The sequence below is a fragment of the Canis lupus genome, chromosome 21 (assembly GCF_003254725.2).
Source record: "Canis lupus dingo isolate Sandy chromosome 21, ASM325472v2, whole genome shotgun sequence".
NCBI lineage: Eukaryota > Metazoa > Chordata > Mammalia > Carnivora > Canidae > Canis > Canis lupus.
Window position 1 is genome coordinate 37,392,810 of NC_064263.1, and position 16,324 is coordinate 37,409,133.

Here is a 16,324-nt window from a genome sequence, read left to right on the forward strand (position 1 = left end):
TCGTCCCTGAGATCAGAGACAAAGTTTTTAAAGCACCCCAAGAAATGTTGAGTAACAGGGACTTTACTGGACTTGGGACAAGGGTTGACAAAATCAGTCTAGAGACCACAACCTGAGCTTCATTTTGGCCATTATCTCTGCCTGAAGCAGCTGACCAAGGTAGACCCTCACTCCTCTCTCCACAAGCCAAGGAGACAGAACAGACCCAGTGTTAATCATAATAATAGCTACTGTTTATTAAGTATTTTTATGTGCCAGGCACTTTGTAGGAGATGGTGATTTAACAACAGTAAGGAGAATGGCTACCAGATAGTGAATATTGACTTCATGCAACACACACGTAGTAAGGACCTTACATGAATTATCTCTACACAGCAGTGACCCCGCTGCTGAGGATCCAATTTGAATTTTTAAGTCCTTTCCTGGCTTGATTTCTCCCAAGGCCTTTAGTTGCTGATGTCTCCCTGTCCATTTTTGGTGAGAGCAGGGGTCCCCGCCTAGCCCTAGACAGCATACCCACAATTTCACAAACTCTAACTTTATCCCAACAGGAAAATTCCCCAAGGAAAAATGATAGCAAATGAATAAATAAACCCTTCAGACAGAAAGGGGTCAAGCACCTCAGAGATCCAGGATAGCATTTCTAGAAATGTTTCCACCACTTTCAGTTTAAAAGACAACTTTCAAAATGATTAGTAAGTTGTTTAGAACCTCAATATTCCAAAGTTTGAGAAGCTAACATACTGAGAAATTTAATTTAGATTTCCTTAACACGCTCTCTCATGATAAGAGAGCATTCAGTGTATCAGTGTATAAATGCTATGCAACGGGACTGCCAAACTGCAACACAGAATGGGAGAAATTTGTCATTTTGAAATGCTAAGGGAATTCTTACTAACAGCTTTCTCATCTTGTAAAGCTATTATTTTTCTGAACTATAAGATGATTTATAAATCTCAGCTGAGTTTTATGCTTTTGATGGGAACAGACTCAAAATGAAATGCATTTTCTCGGAATATAAATTTTCTCAGGAGTTGACCAAATGAGGAATAAAAAGAAACATCTTCTGCAACCAAGCATACCAAACTTCGGCCTCTGGTGGCATATCTGTAGGTGAATGTTGATCTTCTCCAGAGTTCTGGGTTCAACCTGACTCTCTTCTTACTCTGTTCACTTTCCCTGGGTGACATCAGCTGCTTCAGAAGCTTCACCTCTTACTTCTGCTCCAGTGACTCACATGCCCCTGATCCCCACCCCTCACATCCCTCCTGAATTACAGGTCCCTATATCTAATTACCCACTAGATAGACCACCATCATGTCCTACAGACCACTCAATCTTAAATTCTCTTCTTTTCCCCAAACTCTATCCTTCTCCTTGAATCCTGGTACTACATCAATACTAACGTCAACATCAATAGAAGTAAGATACAGCTTCTGTTCTCAAGAAGCTTATAAACTAGCACAGGAGACAGAAAAGTAAATAGGCAGTTACACTACAGGTTATTAAAGTGCTATGGTGGGAGAAACCCAAGAGGCTGCGGCTCTCATATGAAGAGCACCCAACTCAGCAGCCAGTCAAGAAACCAATCTTAGTGGGTATGAATTCTGGGTAACTGAAAAGTGTGTGTGTGTGTGTGTGTGTGGTATGCTCATAAGTGTGTTGAGGAGTCACAGAAAAGGACAGAAGGAGTCCCATGGACAGAAGCCCAGGGGCAGAGATTGGGATGGGAAATATAGGGTATGGTTTGGACAGAGTGCTCAGGTGGGATTACGTTAAGATGAAGTCAGATCAGAACAAGCCTTGTATCCCTGCATAGAGTTTGAAATCCAAAGGGCATGATCCAGAGGTTTGGCCAAGCATGAGTATGGAGATATATGCTCAGTCTTCATGGAAAGCTTCAGATGATCATGACCCAGGCTCCAGGGAGACCCACCAAAGTCTCAGTTCTTCATCGTAGGTTCCATGAGATGCTAAAATGGATCCAAGGAAAATCAACTTGAGGTTACATTTCATAACACTTACCTCACAGGCCAGTTATACTTTTTATATGTGATCATCTTTAATCCCTTATAACCACGCTGGGCACAGGACAGGCCATGAGCTTTGTAGGTAGACAGGGGAAATCTCAAAACCTTGGGCGTGTTAGTTACCGGCACTCTCTCCGCCCCCCATTCTAGGCCATCATCACCTGTAAAGGGGAAAACAGCTGCAAACCCTCATCTTAATCCTTCTAAAAATAAAAGCATTCTGACAAGTTTGCTAAAGTTGATCTAAACTGACAGGAAGCTATTTAAAGTTGTTATTTACTATCTTACTATGAATATTCTTACATTTTGCTGCAGAATATTGATAGGTTTGATTACGGGGATGTTAATGGTATATTATCGTCTTAACTTTCTAATATCTGAAAACTCTGAATTCAACAATGCATCGAACCCAAGGGTTTTGGATGAGGAAGGAGTTTGAGGAGCTGTAATATATGTAAAACATAAGATATATAAGGTAATGTACATAAAGGGCCTCCCTAGCACAGTGACCAACACATAGGAAGGGCTCAGAACTTACAACTATTATCAAAAAGAGAGAGTAAGCCATCAAAGACTTCATAAAACAAGGCATGAAGGAAATGAAAACATTTTATAGGAGATACATGTTTTCTATCTCTGCCCCCTCAATATTTTACAATTATACTTGTGAAAATTTGGGGTGATTTAATTTTTCTAAGCCTGATCATGGGCTTTTCCATTGTTCTCTTTCACAACAGGAGGAAGAAAATTCAGAGTATTGTTACAGATGCTAGCAAAGTCAAGTTTGGGGAGATTCTGGGAGAGGAAACAGCACCAACAAGGCCATAGTAGAGTAGAAGAGGTGTTCACATAGGGGAATAAACTTCTCAAACTTTGGAACCCTGGGACATGGCTTAAAATGGGGGCAAATGAAGCCAGATGGGCATTTGGAAAAAAATTTATGAAAAGCCTTGAATATAATGGTCATTTTGTATTTTATCTTAAAGATCAGGAGGTTTCAAAACACTTTAGCAAGAGAGTTTTGTTTGTTTTGTTTTTTGTTTTGCTTTGTTTTAAGTAGGCTCCATGCCCATCATAGAGTCTCATGTGGGGCTTGGACTCATAACCTTGAGATCAAGACCTGAGCTGAGATCAGGAGTCAGATGCCCAACCAACTGGGCTACCCAGGCACTCCAAGAGAATTTTATTGAAGTAAAATTTAATTTTCCTGGAACTCTGCACTGCAACTACACACCAACTTATTTTTACTATGTGGCCCAAGGGCTTTTTTTATTTTTATTTTTTTAATTTACCTTTTTTTAGAAGGAGGAGAGGGGCAGAGGGAGAGAGAAAAAGAGAATCTTAAGCAAGCTCCATGCCCAGCACAGAGCCAACATGGGGCTTAGTCTCACAACCCTGAGATCATGACCGGAGCCAAAATTGAGAGTCAGACACTTAACCAACTAAGCCACCCAGGCACCCCACCCCTTCAAAGTGCTCTTTTTAAAAGAGCAAATCTGATTATCTCATTCCTCAAGATGCACTTATCAAAGATATCTCATCAAGCTTGATTTAAAATGCCATCTCTCTGCAGACTCAGGGTGATGTAGCCTTGTGCACCGCCCCATCTCATCTCACACCACCTCCCTGACTTAACCACTGGTCAGTGCTGCAGTGAGCCATGACCTTCCCACCTCAAGGATCTTGAAAGGATGTCCTCTCCCTTGTTTCTCCCTCCCACCTGCCCTAGTAAGCTCCTACTCTTTCCAGTCTAAGCCTTCTTTTCTGGGGGAGAGTCTTTCATGGCTGGGTTGGGACCCCCTGTGTTATAGTCTCCCATATCCTGGGGACATCTCTATTCAGCACTTAATCACTGCCTTGTTAAATGATTAGCTGCGGATTTAGCTGTTTGGTGCTTTTTCCCCCCTAAGCTGTCCACTTTGAGAATGGAAAGGAGCCCCATCTGACTTGTTCCTTATGGTGTCCCTGGCCAGCATCTGGCCACGAAGGAGGCCACCACAACTGTTGGTTGAAAATATACCAATAGGGATGCCTGGGTGGCTCAGCAGTTAAGTGTCTGCCTTCAGCTCAGAGCATGATCCTGGAGTCCCTGGATCAAGTCCCACATCGGGCTCCCTGCATGGAGCCTGCTTCTCTCTCTCTACCTGTGTCTCTGCCTCTCTCTCTCTGTGAGTCTCTCATGAATAAATAAATAAAATCTTGAAAAAAAGAAAAAATATACCAATAAATACAACAGGAAGACAAGTGAGGGAGGAAGCTGCTTTGGTTGGAAAGATGAATGCCAAGCTTGGGCTTCTTCCCACAAGCACTTCTCCTCACCCTCTGCAGCGGTCTCTGAAGCACTGCTTGGTGGGGAACACTCTGAAGGGTAGATAATGGGATGCTCCAACTAACAAAAGGCTTTGTTATTTGGCTTTGGGATGAGCGTTCTCAAGAGGGTTTTCTTGGCCGGAGGAAACTTTCTGCTTGATGGTCAACAGAATGGATCAATGATCAAAGTAGCTTTGCAGACACGAAAAGCATATTTCATTCATTTATTTCAACATCTCGTCTCTCTTGGGTAAGGAAAGACTATAAAAGACATCTGCAGGCTGGTCTGAATTTTATTCTTTTGTGCAAGACTGGGGGTAGAGTAGATGTTTCTTTGGAAAGTAATCTTGGCCTAGACCCACACTGTCGAGAAAATCGCTTCCGGACTCTGCAGAGCCAGGCACACATGGGCCCAGGGCTGAATCTGCAGTCACATGACCCAGGGCAGGTCATGTGAGTCTAACACTCCTTTAGTGTGTTTAGCTGTAATGGAGCCAAGGGATCCCTTTCTCTGTGAAGTAGGGCAAATCAAAGTAAAAATTACCTTTTGATTGAGTAGTGTTGCTGAAGAAAATCAATAGAAAGGGCTCGAAATCCACTGGTACCGTTTCATTGTTAAGTGTTGTAGACTTCACATTACAGGAATGCCAAGTTTCAGGGTTCAACATCTGCGAGGCCAGCTGAAAATACACAGCAGAGTGGGTTAAAAGAGTATGTCTGCAGTCCTCAATTAAAGGGAAAATGTGTGCTGGCCAGAAGCAATTTTTCGACATCCAAATATTCCTTCCAGATTCCAAGATCCCATATTTGACATGTTTAAGAGAGAGATATAACAGCTGAAATTGTCTTTGTTCAGAATGTAGGAGACAGTTTCGTCTAGACTTTCAGGAAAGATAGAGAATGACATTTTCAGAACAAATCAAAATATATTTTTAAATTCTTTTTTTTTCTCCTTCAGGAAGAGGACTTGACATGCTTTTCTGATTTGAATTTGGTTGATCTATAAATGGCTTCAATCATTTGATACAAAACTGGAATAAAATGAGCCATTGAGAAAAGTTACTGAAAATGCCGTTAGTTCACTTTCTTACCTTCACTTTCTATTATTATATTAGCACCACCACTGACAGCACAATAACTAATATTTATTGAGTGGTTTCTAAGTACATGCTGTGCTCTTGACATACATTTTTTTTTATTTAGTTCTCAGAGCTATCCCATGAGGTATACATTCTGATTAATGCCAGTTTTTCAATGAACTAACTGAGGCACAGAGAGTTGGAGTGATTCACCCAAAGCTGCACAGCCATCGGTGGCCAGGTCATGATCTGACAACTCTCAGATTGGCTCTCCTCACCACTGTGCTCATGTCTTCTTTCCCCACAGGGCCAGCATCGTACAGAAACGCATCATTTATTTTCAAGATGAGGGCTCTCTGACCAAGAAACTTTGTGAACAAGGTAAGAACTGCAGGTGGAGGAGGCCAGATAAACGAAGGTGGCTCAGTTAGTCCAATCAGCCAGGGGCAGGAATTAGGTGACTGGGCTTTCTGAGCTTCTCCTGGTTCTGCTTCCTCACGTAGCACTGATTTTTAATCTGGCTGTGTGCGGTGGATAATTGGATCCGCCTTAAGCTCTAATTACTCAGCTTGATTCCCTGGGTAGGAGATAATGTACCTTATAGTGGTGTCGTCTTCTTATTTTTGCGAAACAGTGATTATTCTAAAGAGGTTCCTTGGAATAATTCACAGGACTTAATTAAGAAACGCACAATTGTGTACCTTTAAGATGTCTGTGATGGTTCTCTGGAATAATCGCCTGTAGAACTTGTGTGGCACCTATGCAACATTGGGGGGGGCGGTGGATTTTCTCCAAGAAAGGCAAGTGGGAGGTGGGATTGCCAAGGGAGCATTGACCTTATGATTTTACCACATTTCAAGGACACGATCCTTGGATTTGCAAGCTTATTGATGCCCTCTCCTTGGGTTGAAGGCATTCTAACAAAGCTCATAGAGATCAAGTAGACTGGCAGCCTGGGTTTGAATTCCCCCTCTGCTTTTCCCAGCTACGTGACTTAATATATGTATAAAATAGTACAGTGCCTCCTCAACACATTGTAAATGCTATATATATATATATATATATATAAGTGTTAGCTATTGTTATCTGTATCCGAACGCTTGTTTATCAACCTATTATAAAAAATTAAGACCTTAAACATCTGAATGTGTTTACAAATCATTAGAGAACTAAGTAAAAATAGAAAATGTTCTACAATTATACATCCTGTCTAATTTCTATTCATTTTTGCAGAATTTTTATTCACATTTAGAGCGATTACCATTTTGAAAGAAATAATCACCAATCCTAGCAAATCATAAGCTACTATGAAAAAGAAAGGTTGGGGATCCCTGGGTGGTGCAGCGGTTTAGCGCCTGCCTTTGGCCCAGGGCGTGATCCTGGAGACCCGGGATCGAATCCCACGTCAGGCTCCCAGCGCATGGAGCCTGCTTCTCCCTCTGCCTGTGTCTCTGCCTCTCTCTCTCTCTGTGTGACTATCATAAAAAAATTAAAAAAAAAAAAAAAAAAGAAAAAGAAAGGTTCATAAAGGTCTGGGAAAATAATAATAATAGCTAATATTTTTTGAGGGCTTGCTATATGCTAGGCATTGCTTTGCTCAACAACCCTATATGGTGAAGACTATTCAATCATCCCTATTTTGTAGATGAGAAGTCAGAGACACGGGAAGTTTTAAAAGCTCACTTAGCCTCATGCAGGTAGTGGTCAAGAGCAGGGTTTGGACCCAGGAGCCAGTGCTCTTAACTATGGCCTTTCTGTTGAAGGGACTTCGTTTCAATTCATTGTTACCTTTGGTAGATCAAAGTGTACCAAAGCATAGCTCCCTCTGGATGAGCAAGAGCAGAAACTGGGTCGTATGTGGAAGATGGCTTGGAAAGCATGAGAAGTGCAGAGGGAGAGAATTGGATGCCCTGCATTAGGGTCATACCCATCATAGGGGCTAGAGAGTTGGAACCTATGGACCAGGTCCCTGGTCAGCTTCTAGGTAGACATTACCACACATGGCTTTGGGGGTTTTCCTTTTCATATTTAATTGTCAACAAGTTTACTCAACCTTTTTCCAAGCAGAGAACATCTTAACTGTTGAGACCTTTTGTTTCTAAAGTACAGTCCCATTCCTGCCTTGTCTCCATGAGATGACACCACGGTCCTACCAGTCAGAGTTGAAGTGTTCTGGATCACACATTCATAAGCCCCCTCTTGGTCTACACCCACGAGTGGCTAATCACAGCCACTGTGGTATGGTTTTGTTAGTTTGACATTCAGAAGACAATCTTATTTCCCAGATTTGAGGGTTCTTAGGAAATACTTTGCTGTCACCCCATATATGGACAGCAATCCTTTAACTAAAGTGCACTTGCCAAAGCCTCAGCCCTAATGTTGTGTGAAGCCACAGAAATATGTGAAATTTTGCAGTTGAAGGTTCAACCAAATGGCATGCAAGTCTCTATTGGGTATCGCTTCTGAAGCACAGATCCTATCAAAATGACTAAACATTCATATGTACAAAAAGACTTTTCCAACAGCAACTTTGTGGATAAAAGAAAGGACCTGCAGGACCTGAGCTGAAGGATCATTACCTGCTATTGGAGACAATCCCCAGAGACAGCAGACCCATGAGGACATCCCACAATTAACAAAGCAGATCACATTAAGAAAGCCTTTAATTTGTAAGCAGAGAGCAAAGGGAGTTCTCTTAAATGTGTATGCCTGCTTAATTATCTCTAGGTCTTTACATTCTTTGGTTCCTTGGTGAGTCAAATCAAATCTATCAGGGAAGGGGAGAAAGAAACTGGGATCTAGGATTTTTTTTCTCCGTTGAAGCTGTTCATCCATAGGGGAAAAATTCACAACTGCAAAGATAAAAGGCAATGACCATCATTTTTTAAAAGAAACATAAAACATTAAGCTACTTACAATTAGGAACAGAGAAACATAAAATATTCAAAAAGGTGACCCCTAATAAACACAAAGCGTGCACATGCTCACTTTAATACCATGTTACAGATGAAGGGAGATAGGAAACGCAGAGAAGGGAGGAAAATGTGGAAGAGAAGGGGTAAGGAGAAAAGGAAGATTAAGGGGAGAGCTGAAAAGAAAGAAGCTGATGGATGGAGAGTAGAAATGAGAGAGGGAGCAGCTCAAGAGATCAGCACAGAAGTCACCCCATATTAGGCAGGTCCCTGCCGAGGTTAGCAGAAGAGGGGTGCATTCCCTCTCTTTCATCACCACCCTTTGAAAACCTGGTTCATTTTCAATGGGCTTTTCCTCAGAGGAAACAGCATGTCTGTTTTTAGTTTCAAACTTATTCTTTAAACGGAAGTTAACTTTCCTATGGAATGTATTCCCCTGAACTCCTGGATACACCTTTACGTTTACTACCTATATCTGAAAGACCTTTTGAGAAGGCAAAGCTACCAATTTGCCTTTAAAAAAAAAAAAAAAAAAAAAAAAAAGATTTTATTTATTTATTTATGAGAGAGGCAGAGACATAGGCAGGGGGAGAAGCAGGCTCCATGTGGGGAGTCCGATGTGAGACTCCACCCCAGAACCCCAGGATCATGCCCTGGGCCGAAGGCAGACTCAACTGTTGAGCCACCCAGGTGCCCCAACCAATTTGCCTTATTTTGGTTTTTTGAGAGACTGCTCCTTCATTGAACAGCACCTGGGAGCTACAACTGAAACCCCAACGTGTATCTCTTAGCTTGGAATCTCGTTTTCAAAACTGATTTAGTTCTTTTATAACCTAGTCAGCCATAATGATAATAATGGAAATATCAAGGAGAAAAAAATAACCTTTAGGAGTTACTAATTTACACTACCTTTTCTGAAATATATTCAGGAGGGCTTGTCCCTTAACTATCAAAGTGGCTCATGCAGGAATCATACCTGGGTTTCATGTGCATTAAGCCACAGAGGGCCTGCTCCCAAGCCCAGGCAATGTGCTAGCCTCTTCCAAGTGTACAAAAAAATAGCCAAACAATGATTTCTATTTTGGGTGGTTTCAGAGCCTCTTCTTTGGTGCTGTTTAGAAATCCTGGAGCTATACAGGGAGGTCATTTCTTAAATGCACCATCCTTCACTTGGAAAAGCATAAAGGGAAACACACACGTACACACATAAATTTCTCTCACTGGTGTCTATGCAGACCTATCCAGCCTAAGGTCTTTCCTGGAGTAATATAGCACAAAGATTAAGAGTATGGGCTCTGGACTCAAAAAAACCTGAGCTCCAGTTCTACTTTCAATACCCACTAACCCTGTGGCCTTGGACTGGTTACCTAATTACCTCCATTTACTGATCTGCAAAATGGTGTTAACTGAAGTATTTACCTCCTGCGGTTGCTGGGGTTAAATGAGACAACGTGTGGAAAGAGATTAGCACATACAAGGACTCTCTACAATGTAGTGATTATTACCATAGTTCATACTTTTGTCTCCATCCTGGAATGCAGAATTCATTTCTACCCCTCACTGAATTTGCTTGTTCAAACCAGAGGAACCCGGTGATTTCCACAAGGAAGACTTGTAAAATGCCCTTCCTGACACCCCAAAAGATTTTTACACTGTCATTGCTCTTTATATCATATTTAAGAATAAATGTCCAGCTTGCCAAAAAAGAAAAAAGAACCTTTATGTTAATACCACTAGAGAAACCAAAGAAAAGCAACTGAAGCAAGTTGCATCTGGAGGCATTGTTTTCGTCTTGCAGGAAGCAGAACAGACTGAATGCAACAAGGCACAGTTAGGGATGTGGGCTTGACAATCGGAAATACTGAATTTATTCATGTAATCTCTCTTTCCCCACTTATCAGCTATTTGCAGATAAAAATGGGGGCAGAGAGGGAATCTTGTTAAGGTTTTCCTGGCTGCTCCTGTGCTCAGAAGTAAACCTGAACTTACCAACATTGTCCTAAACCCCCACTCCTCCCAAGTCTCTGAAAGCTTGATAAGGAGGGATGTGACTATATATGCGTTTTTTATATATGCATTTTTAAAAATAATTTTCAGCAGTCCTTTATGTCTACTGTTCTCACTGCTCCTCTGCAAAGCTGCTTCTCCCGGTCCTAGCAATTTGGCCCTAGAGAACATTTCTTAGAGAAAACACACACATGCATATTCCACTAAAATTTAGTGGAAAAATCCTATTGTGGGAAAAAAAAAGGATAATGGAGTAAATTTTATTCCTGGGTTCCCAAATATTCAGCCTTATTGGTCCCTCTGGTCTCCTCACATTGTTAGAGCAAGAGTTCTGAGTCTTTTTTATTTGCGGAATATAATTACCATACTTAGAGGTATATAAAAATCCTTTAGAGCCACAGTACTGACCTGGTTCTGGGTGGTGTCAGTCAGTGAAAACTGTACCTCATCTTCTTTTCCCAAGCAAGGACAAGACAAGACCAAGATGGCACTTGAGCCACATCTGTTTCCTAACTTAGTGATTTCCCTGACTGTTCCAGATTCCATGTTTGACGGGGTGACTGACAAACCAATCTTAGACTGCTGTGCTTGTGGAACTGCCAAGTACAGACTCACATTCTACGGGAATTGGTCCGAGAAGACGCACCCAAAGGATTACCCTCGTGAGTAGAGGAGCTACTTCATGGATTGGGGGAAGGCGGGTGGTGAACTTCTGTCTGGTTGTGGGATACACCAGCCGAAGTGTGTCAGGTCTATTTGCTTTTACCAGCTGACTCATGAAATGCACATTCCCAGGAAGTGAATTCATCAAGACTAGCAGATATAAGACAGGTCTACTTTCAGCTTCGTTGCATAGTGTTGTTCTAATCTGTGATTTTAAAAAATATTCCTAAGGTCATGCTGCTTATCTTTGGGTCAAGCATTTGGTAACCTCAGTCCCCTTAAAGCGGCTCTATCCCTGAATTATACAGTAGATCTGTCTGTGCTGGAAATAGCTGGCAAAGGGGACCTACTCTTCAATCCACATTTCAAGGTCAACAAAGATTCAACATCCTCAACCATAATGTTGGTAATCTGTCTGCATGCCCTTTCCCTACTGATTCCAGATACCACCTTAGAATCCTTCATGTTGACCCCATGCTCCAGATAGCCAATACCAATCCATGGGAGTTGTTAGGAGACTTCCCACTTGCTATTTTGGAGTAGATCCTTAATCAGGACCCTACCAACTCCCTCTTAGCATATACCATTGTCTCAACAAATGCCTAGCATGTGCCAGGCACCGTACTAAGCTCTAGCAATATAATAGTGAACAAAAAAAGGCACAACCCATATCCTCATACAACTCAGAGATTTGTGGAGAGACAGACACTAATCAAATAATCACACTCAAAAATGTGAAAATTCTAACAATGAACAGCGGACCTACTGCGTGCCACGCGTTTTTGCATATGTTATGTCATTTGATGCTCAGAATAACCAGTGTATGTGGATGAGCTCACTGAATATCAGAGAGGCATCATGATTTGCCCCCTCGTCAGATATAAGTTAGTAGTAGATCCAAGATTTGAAAAGGGGTTTGTTAGGCTCCTTGCCCTGCCTTTCAACTGGACTGCCTTTAAGATCCAGTGACACTCATTCTCTCTAACTGTGGGTGGCAGGATGTTGGTGTGTGGCACTGAGCATGATTTTTCTGTTCATTGCCTGTTTTATTCTTGCTCATTTCACTTTGGAGTTGCCACAGCTGGGAAAGACTAATGGAACTGGGAGAAAGAGATTAAAAAGTGGGATTTGATTCGGTCCCCCAATAAGAGGGAGCAAATGAATGTGGTTGGGGCTGAAGAAGACCTGGTCCAGACCAGAGCCTCCACAGTCCCCAAGCAGCCCACCCAGTGGGGACTTGGCAGATCAAGAGCCCTATTGTTTAATATTACCCACATGTAATCAAGACTTGGGATCTTAGAAACTTCTTACTAGTTCATTCTTCTCACTCTGGTATTCAACTTGATCTGCTTCAGCTGGTGTGGGAGACCTGTGTGAGCAAAGCTGGACTCTCTGCCTGCAGGGGGCAGGGGGAGGGGTGAGAAACCACTTGGAACTAGCATGATGAAAAAAATTTCCTCTACTGCCTCCGGTCCACTAACCCAGAGGAAATAAAATGTTAGGGGCCCATTACTCATCTTTCGTAATCCTAAGGAGCTTCTTGCTCTTTTCTTTTCTGATGCTGTTATTCCCTAGAATTTGTAGAAAAAAAAAAAAGCGTACAGGCCATTGTTTCTAGGTCTTTAGGCCAAATCAAGTACAGATCTATAGAGAATTTCTGTGGAATGGTTGGGAATTTCTTATGAACTAAAGCAGATATGTGTTCTAGATCCCCTAGGATTGTTCCATTGTTAGAGGTCAGTGTGTCTTGATTTGGGGTTGGAAAAGTTTGGTCACTATGTCCAGAGGAGTGTTTATCACATCAGATTGTAATTATTTCTTAAGGAGTCTTTCTTCTCTATCAGACAGACCAGTCCCCCAGGACAAAAGCCATGACATGCTCGTCTTCATTCTTTGTGCCTTGGAAGTACCTGGTGCCTTCCCAAGTACTGTGTTCTGATTGGTGAACTCAAAGTAGCATTCCCTGAGGCCTGGGAGACAGATTTCTAGCTCCCATCTAGTCACTGTGGCCAATACTGATGCAGGATTGTAGGCCAGACCTTCCTTAGAGAGGAAAAGGGTAGGGATCCCTGGGTGGCGCAGCGGTTTGGCGCCTGCCTTTGGCCCAGGGCGCGATCCTGGAGACCCGGGATCGAATCCCACATCGGGCTCCCCGTGCATGGAGCCTGCTTCTCCCTCTGCCTATGTCTCTGCCTCTCTCTCTCTCTCTCTCTCTCTCTGTGTGGCTATCATAAATAAATAAAAATTTAAAAAAAAAAAGAGGAGAAAAGGGTGGACTTGTACACCCAGAGGATTGGAGCCAATCGGAAGAGCGTGGAGAGGGTCTAATTAGGACTTTGAAAATTCGATGCTGACAAAAGTGATTTCTACTAATCTTCAGTAATAGATGACTTTCCTTTTGCTGCTCCAGGGATGATTTTGTCTTGATAACCAACTCTTGCCTGGAAGCCCAATTAAGCCATGATGCTTCCCGACCATAGTGCAAACTGATAAATGTCAAGACCCCACTTCCCTTTATTTGTTGCTCATCCCAAACACCACTTCGTCCATAAGGATCTCAGAACAGCAATTCTCAAGCTTGTTCATTTCAAGATGCTTTTTACATGCTTAAAAATTATTGAGAACTCCAGGATCCTTTTGCTTATAGGGATTGTGTCTATCAAAATTCAACATATCAGGGATCTCTGGGTGGCACAGCGGTTTAGCGCCTGCCTTTGGCCCAGGGCGCGATCCTGGAGACCCAGGATCGAATCCCACATCGGGCTCCCAGTGCATGGAGCCTGCTTCTCCCTCTGCCTATGTCTCTGCCTCTGTCTCTTCTCTCTGTGTGTGTGTGTGTGTGTGTGTGACTATCATAAATAAATAAAAAATTTTTTAAAAATTTAAAAAAAATTTTTAAAAATTCAACATATCAAAAATTAAAACAAATTTAAAAATACTTCCTATTAATTTTAAAGGTAACATAATGAATTAGCAATAATAAACTCATTACATGTTGACATATTTTATGAAAATAACTATTGTCTAAAAAAAAATTTAGTGGAAGAGCATCATTGTTTTACATTTTTTTGCAAATCTCTTCAATATCTGGCCTAATTAGAAGACACCTAGATTCTCATATTTGCCTCTGCATTCAACCTGTTGTGGTATGTTTTTTTGGTTGAAATGTGTAACTGGAAAAGGGAAGAATATTTTAATAACTTTTTCATTAATTACAGATAATCGTCTTGGATACTATATACCAAAACTCTACAAAGGGTAGTCTCTCAAAGGACAATTACAGTCTAGAACATGAAACCATATCAGTGAACTTGTACTCTGTTACATTAAAATGCATTGCACTTTGAGTGGATCTTTTACAGATGAATGATTTTGTAACATCAGACATTGGTTATTTGGAAAACATTGGTTTACCAAGTTCTACAGATGGTCCAGATGTTGAGACATTTCATCATATACTATCAAAAATCACATTCATTAATATTGCTTCCACTCTCCTCAGAAAAGCGTTTAAGCATTGGAAAGCTATCAAAATCATTGTAACAAACTTCCCCCAAATTATTTTCGCTTGAAAGCTTGAACTGTATCATTGGCAACAAATACTGTCCGTTGTTTTCTTTGAAATGACAGGCTCACTTCATTTTTGAGAAAACGTCTGCCACATTTTCTAGTCTGAATAACCATAATTTGTCTGTCATTGGTTCTTTCAAGTAAAAATAATGTTTATGAAAATAAAAGTATCCGTCCAGCTTGCCCCTCCAACAAAGGCACAAGAGCATTTACTCAAGACAATCATCCCACCCAAGTATATACAGAAGTGCTTTATGCGTGCTTCCCTGTTAGTCACACATAATAGAAGAAATATGTGTACTTAGAGGTACAGAGATTAATACATGACATTAATAATTTTGATTGTTTCATCAAAAACATTCTTAAGTGAAACTGACCCTTTGAATTGTTTACTGAGGTTCCTGGCAGTGAGGATCACGCTGACTGCTGACACAGTTCAAGGCCATTGCTTTGATGGGCACTAAGTGACAGCAGGTTCACTCAGGACTGCCTTTGCACCATCAGGGTGAATGTCAACATGTTGCAAAAGGCAAACATCTTAGTATTATTATGAAAATAGTTTTCACCTCACAGATCCCCTGCAAGGGCCTCAGGGTCCCCTGAGGTCTGTAGACCACACTTTGAGTACTTCAGCCATAGGACAGGATAGCACTTGAAGGGGTCTGTCCTTCGGTTCTCTTTGAGTGACTTGCCCTGGAGAATTTTCATTGAGTTCTACAACCGGATCAGGCTATGCCCTTGTGCCTTCTGTCCTTTCTTGTGGGGCCCACATCTACAGGGGGCTCTTCTCAACCACTATACAAGATTGTTTGTTCCAAATGCGGTTTCTGGGGTTCTCTATCTTAAAGAACAGAGTACTCTGCATCCATGACACCCCCCCTTCCTGGGAGAAGCTAGGTGTGGTGAAATCAGGAAGGCGAGGGGACAACCCAACTGACTTGACGTCCCCTCTCCTTTGTAATGCCACAAATCTCCACTGGCCGTCAGGAAATAGTGAAGTCCTTTTAAAACCTCCCCAACTGGGTGATTTCTAGAAATCATGCAAGTTTTACCTCCTAATTTTATAAGTGAAAAAACCTGGAGGCATAAAGCTAAGGGCTCGGATCACATAGCCAGAGAGTTTCAGAAACAAAAATCAAAGCTCAGATCTCTTGACTCCCTTCTGCCTTCTGCTGGGGGCTACCACAAGGCAGTCTTCTCTCCTCTGCAGTGAAATTAAATGTCTTATACACAAAGCATCTTGTAAGCATCTGCAGTACCAATGTGGACTCGGCTAATACTAAATTCCAAACAGCTTTGCCCCTTGGTACAAAGATTTCCTCTGCAGAGAGCCTGACTTAGAAGTCAGAAAGAGAAGGTCTGGGCTCACTGGGCCTGAACAGAGATCCGGAACCCTGGAGTGTTAGGAGAAGTGCAGGCAAGCTTCCCCAGTGTCTTAAGGCTCTTCAGTGCCTAGCAGCGGTCCAGGAGCATGTGTCTTTTATAGGAACATGGTGACCAGGCAGGTTCACCACAGAAGGATGTCCCAGAACTTGGAGACACGTTCCATCTTTGCCAGGGGATTGGGAGTTGCCTATTAGATGCTGAGTCTCTTTGCTCACTTACTCTAAACACAGCTCCTAGGTGGTGGTTGTTGTTTTTAAGATTTTGTTTGTTTGCGTATTTATTTATTTCAGAGAGAGAGCATGAGTGGTGGGGAGAGGGGGGGAGAGAGAGAGAGAAGGAGAAGCAGACGTCCCCCCTTAGCAGGGAG

General features: G+C 42.0%; 1 protein-coding gene across 1 annotated transcript in view; it reads left to right on the top strand.

Annotated features, from left to right (window-relative positions):
- The window catches only part of SPON1 (spondin 1), a 251,331-nt gene that overhangs the window by 100,040 nt on the left and 134,967 nt on the right, over positions 1-16,324 (top strand). The window contains 2 exon segments of the mRNA XM_025459563.3: positions 5,727-5,800; positions 10,878-11,000. Of these exon segments, the coding sequence (XP_025315348.1) occupies positions 5,727-5,800; positions 10,878-11,000 (197 nt within the window).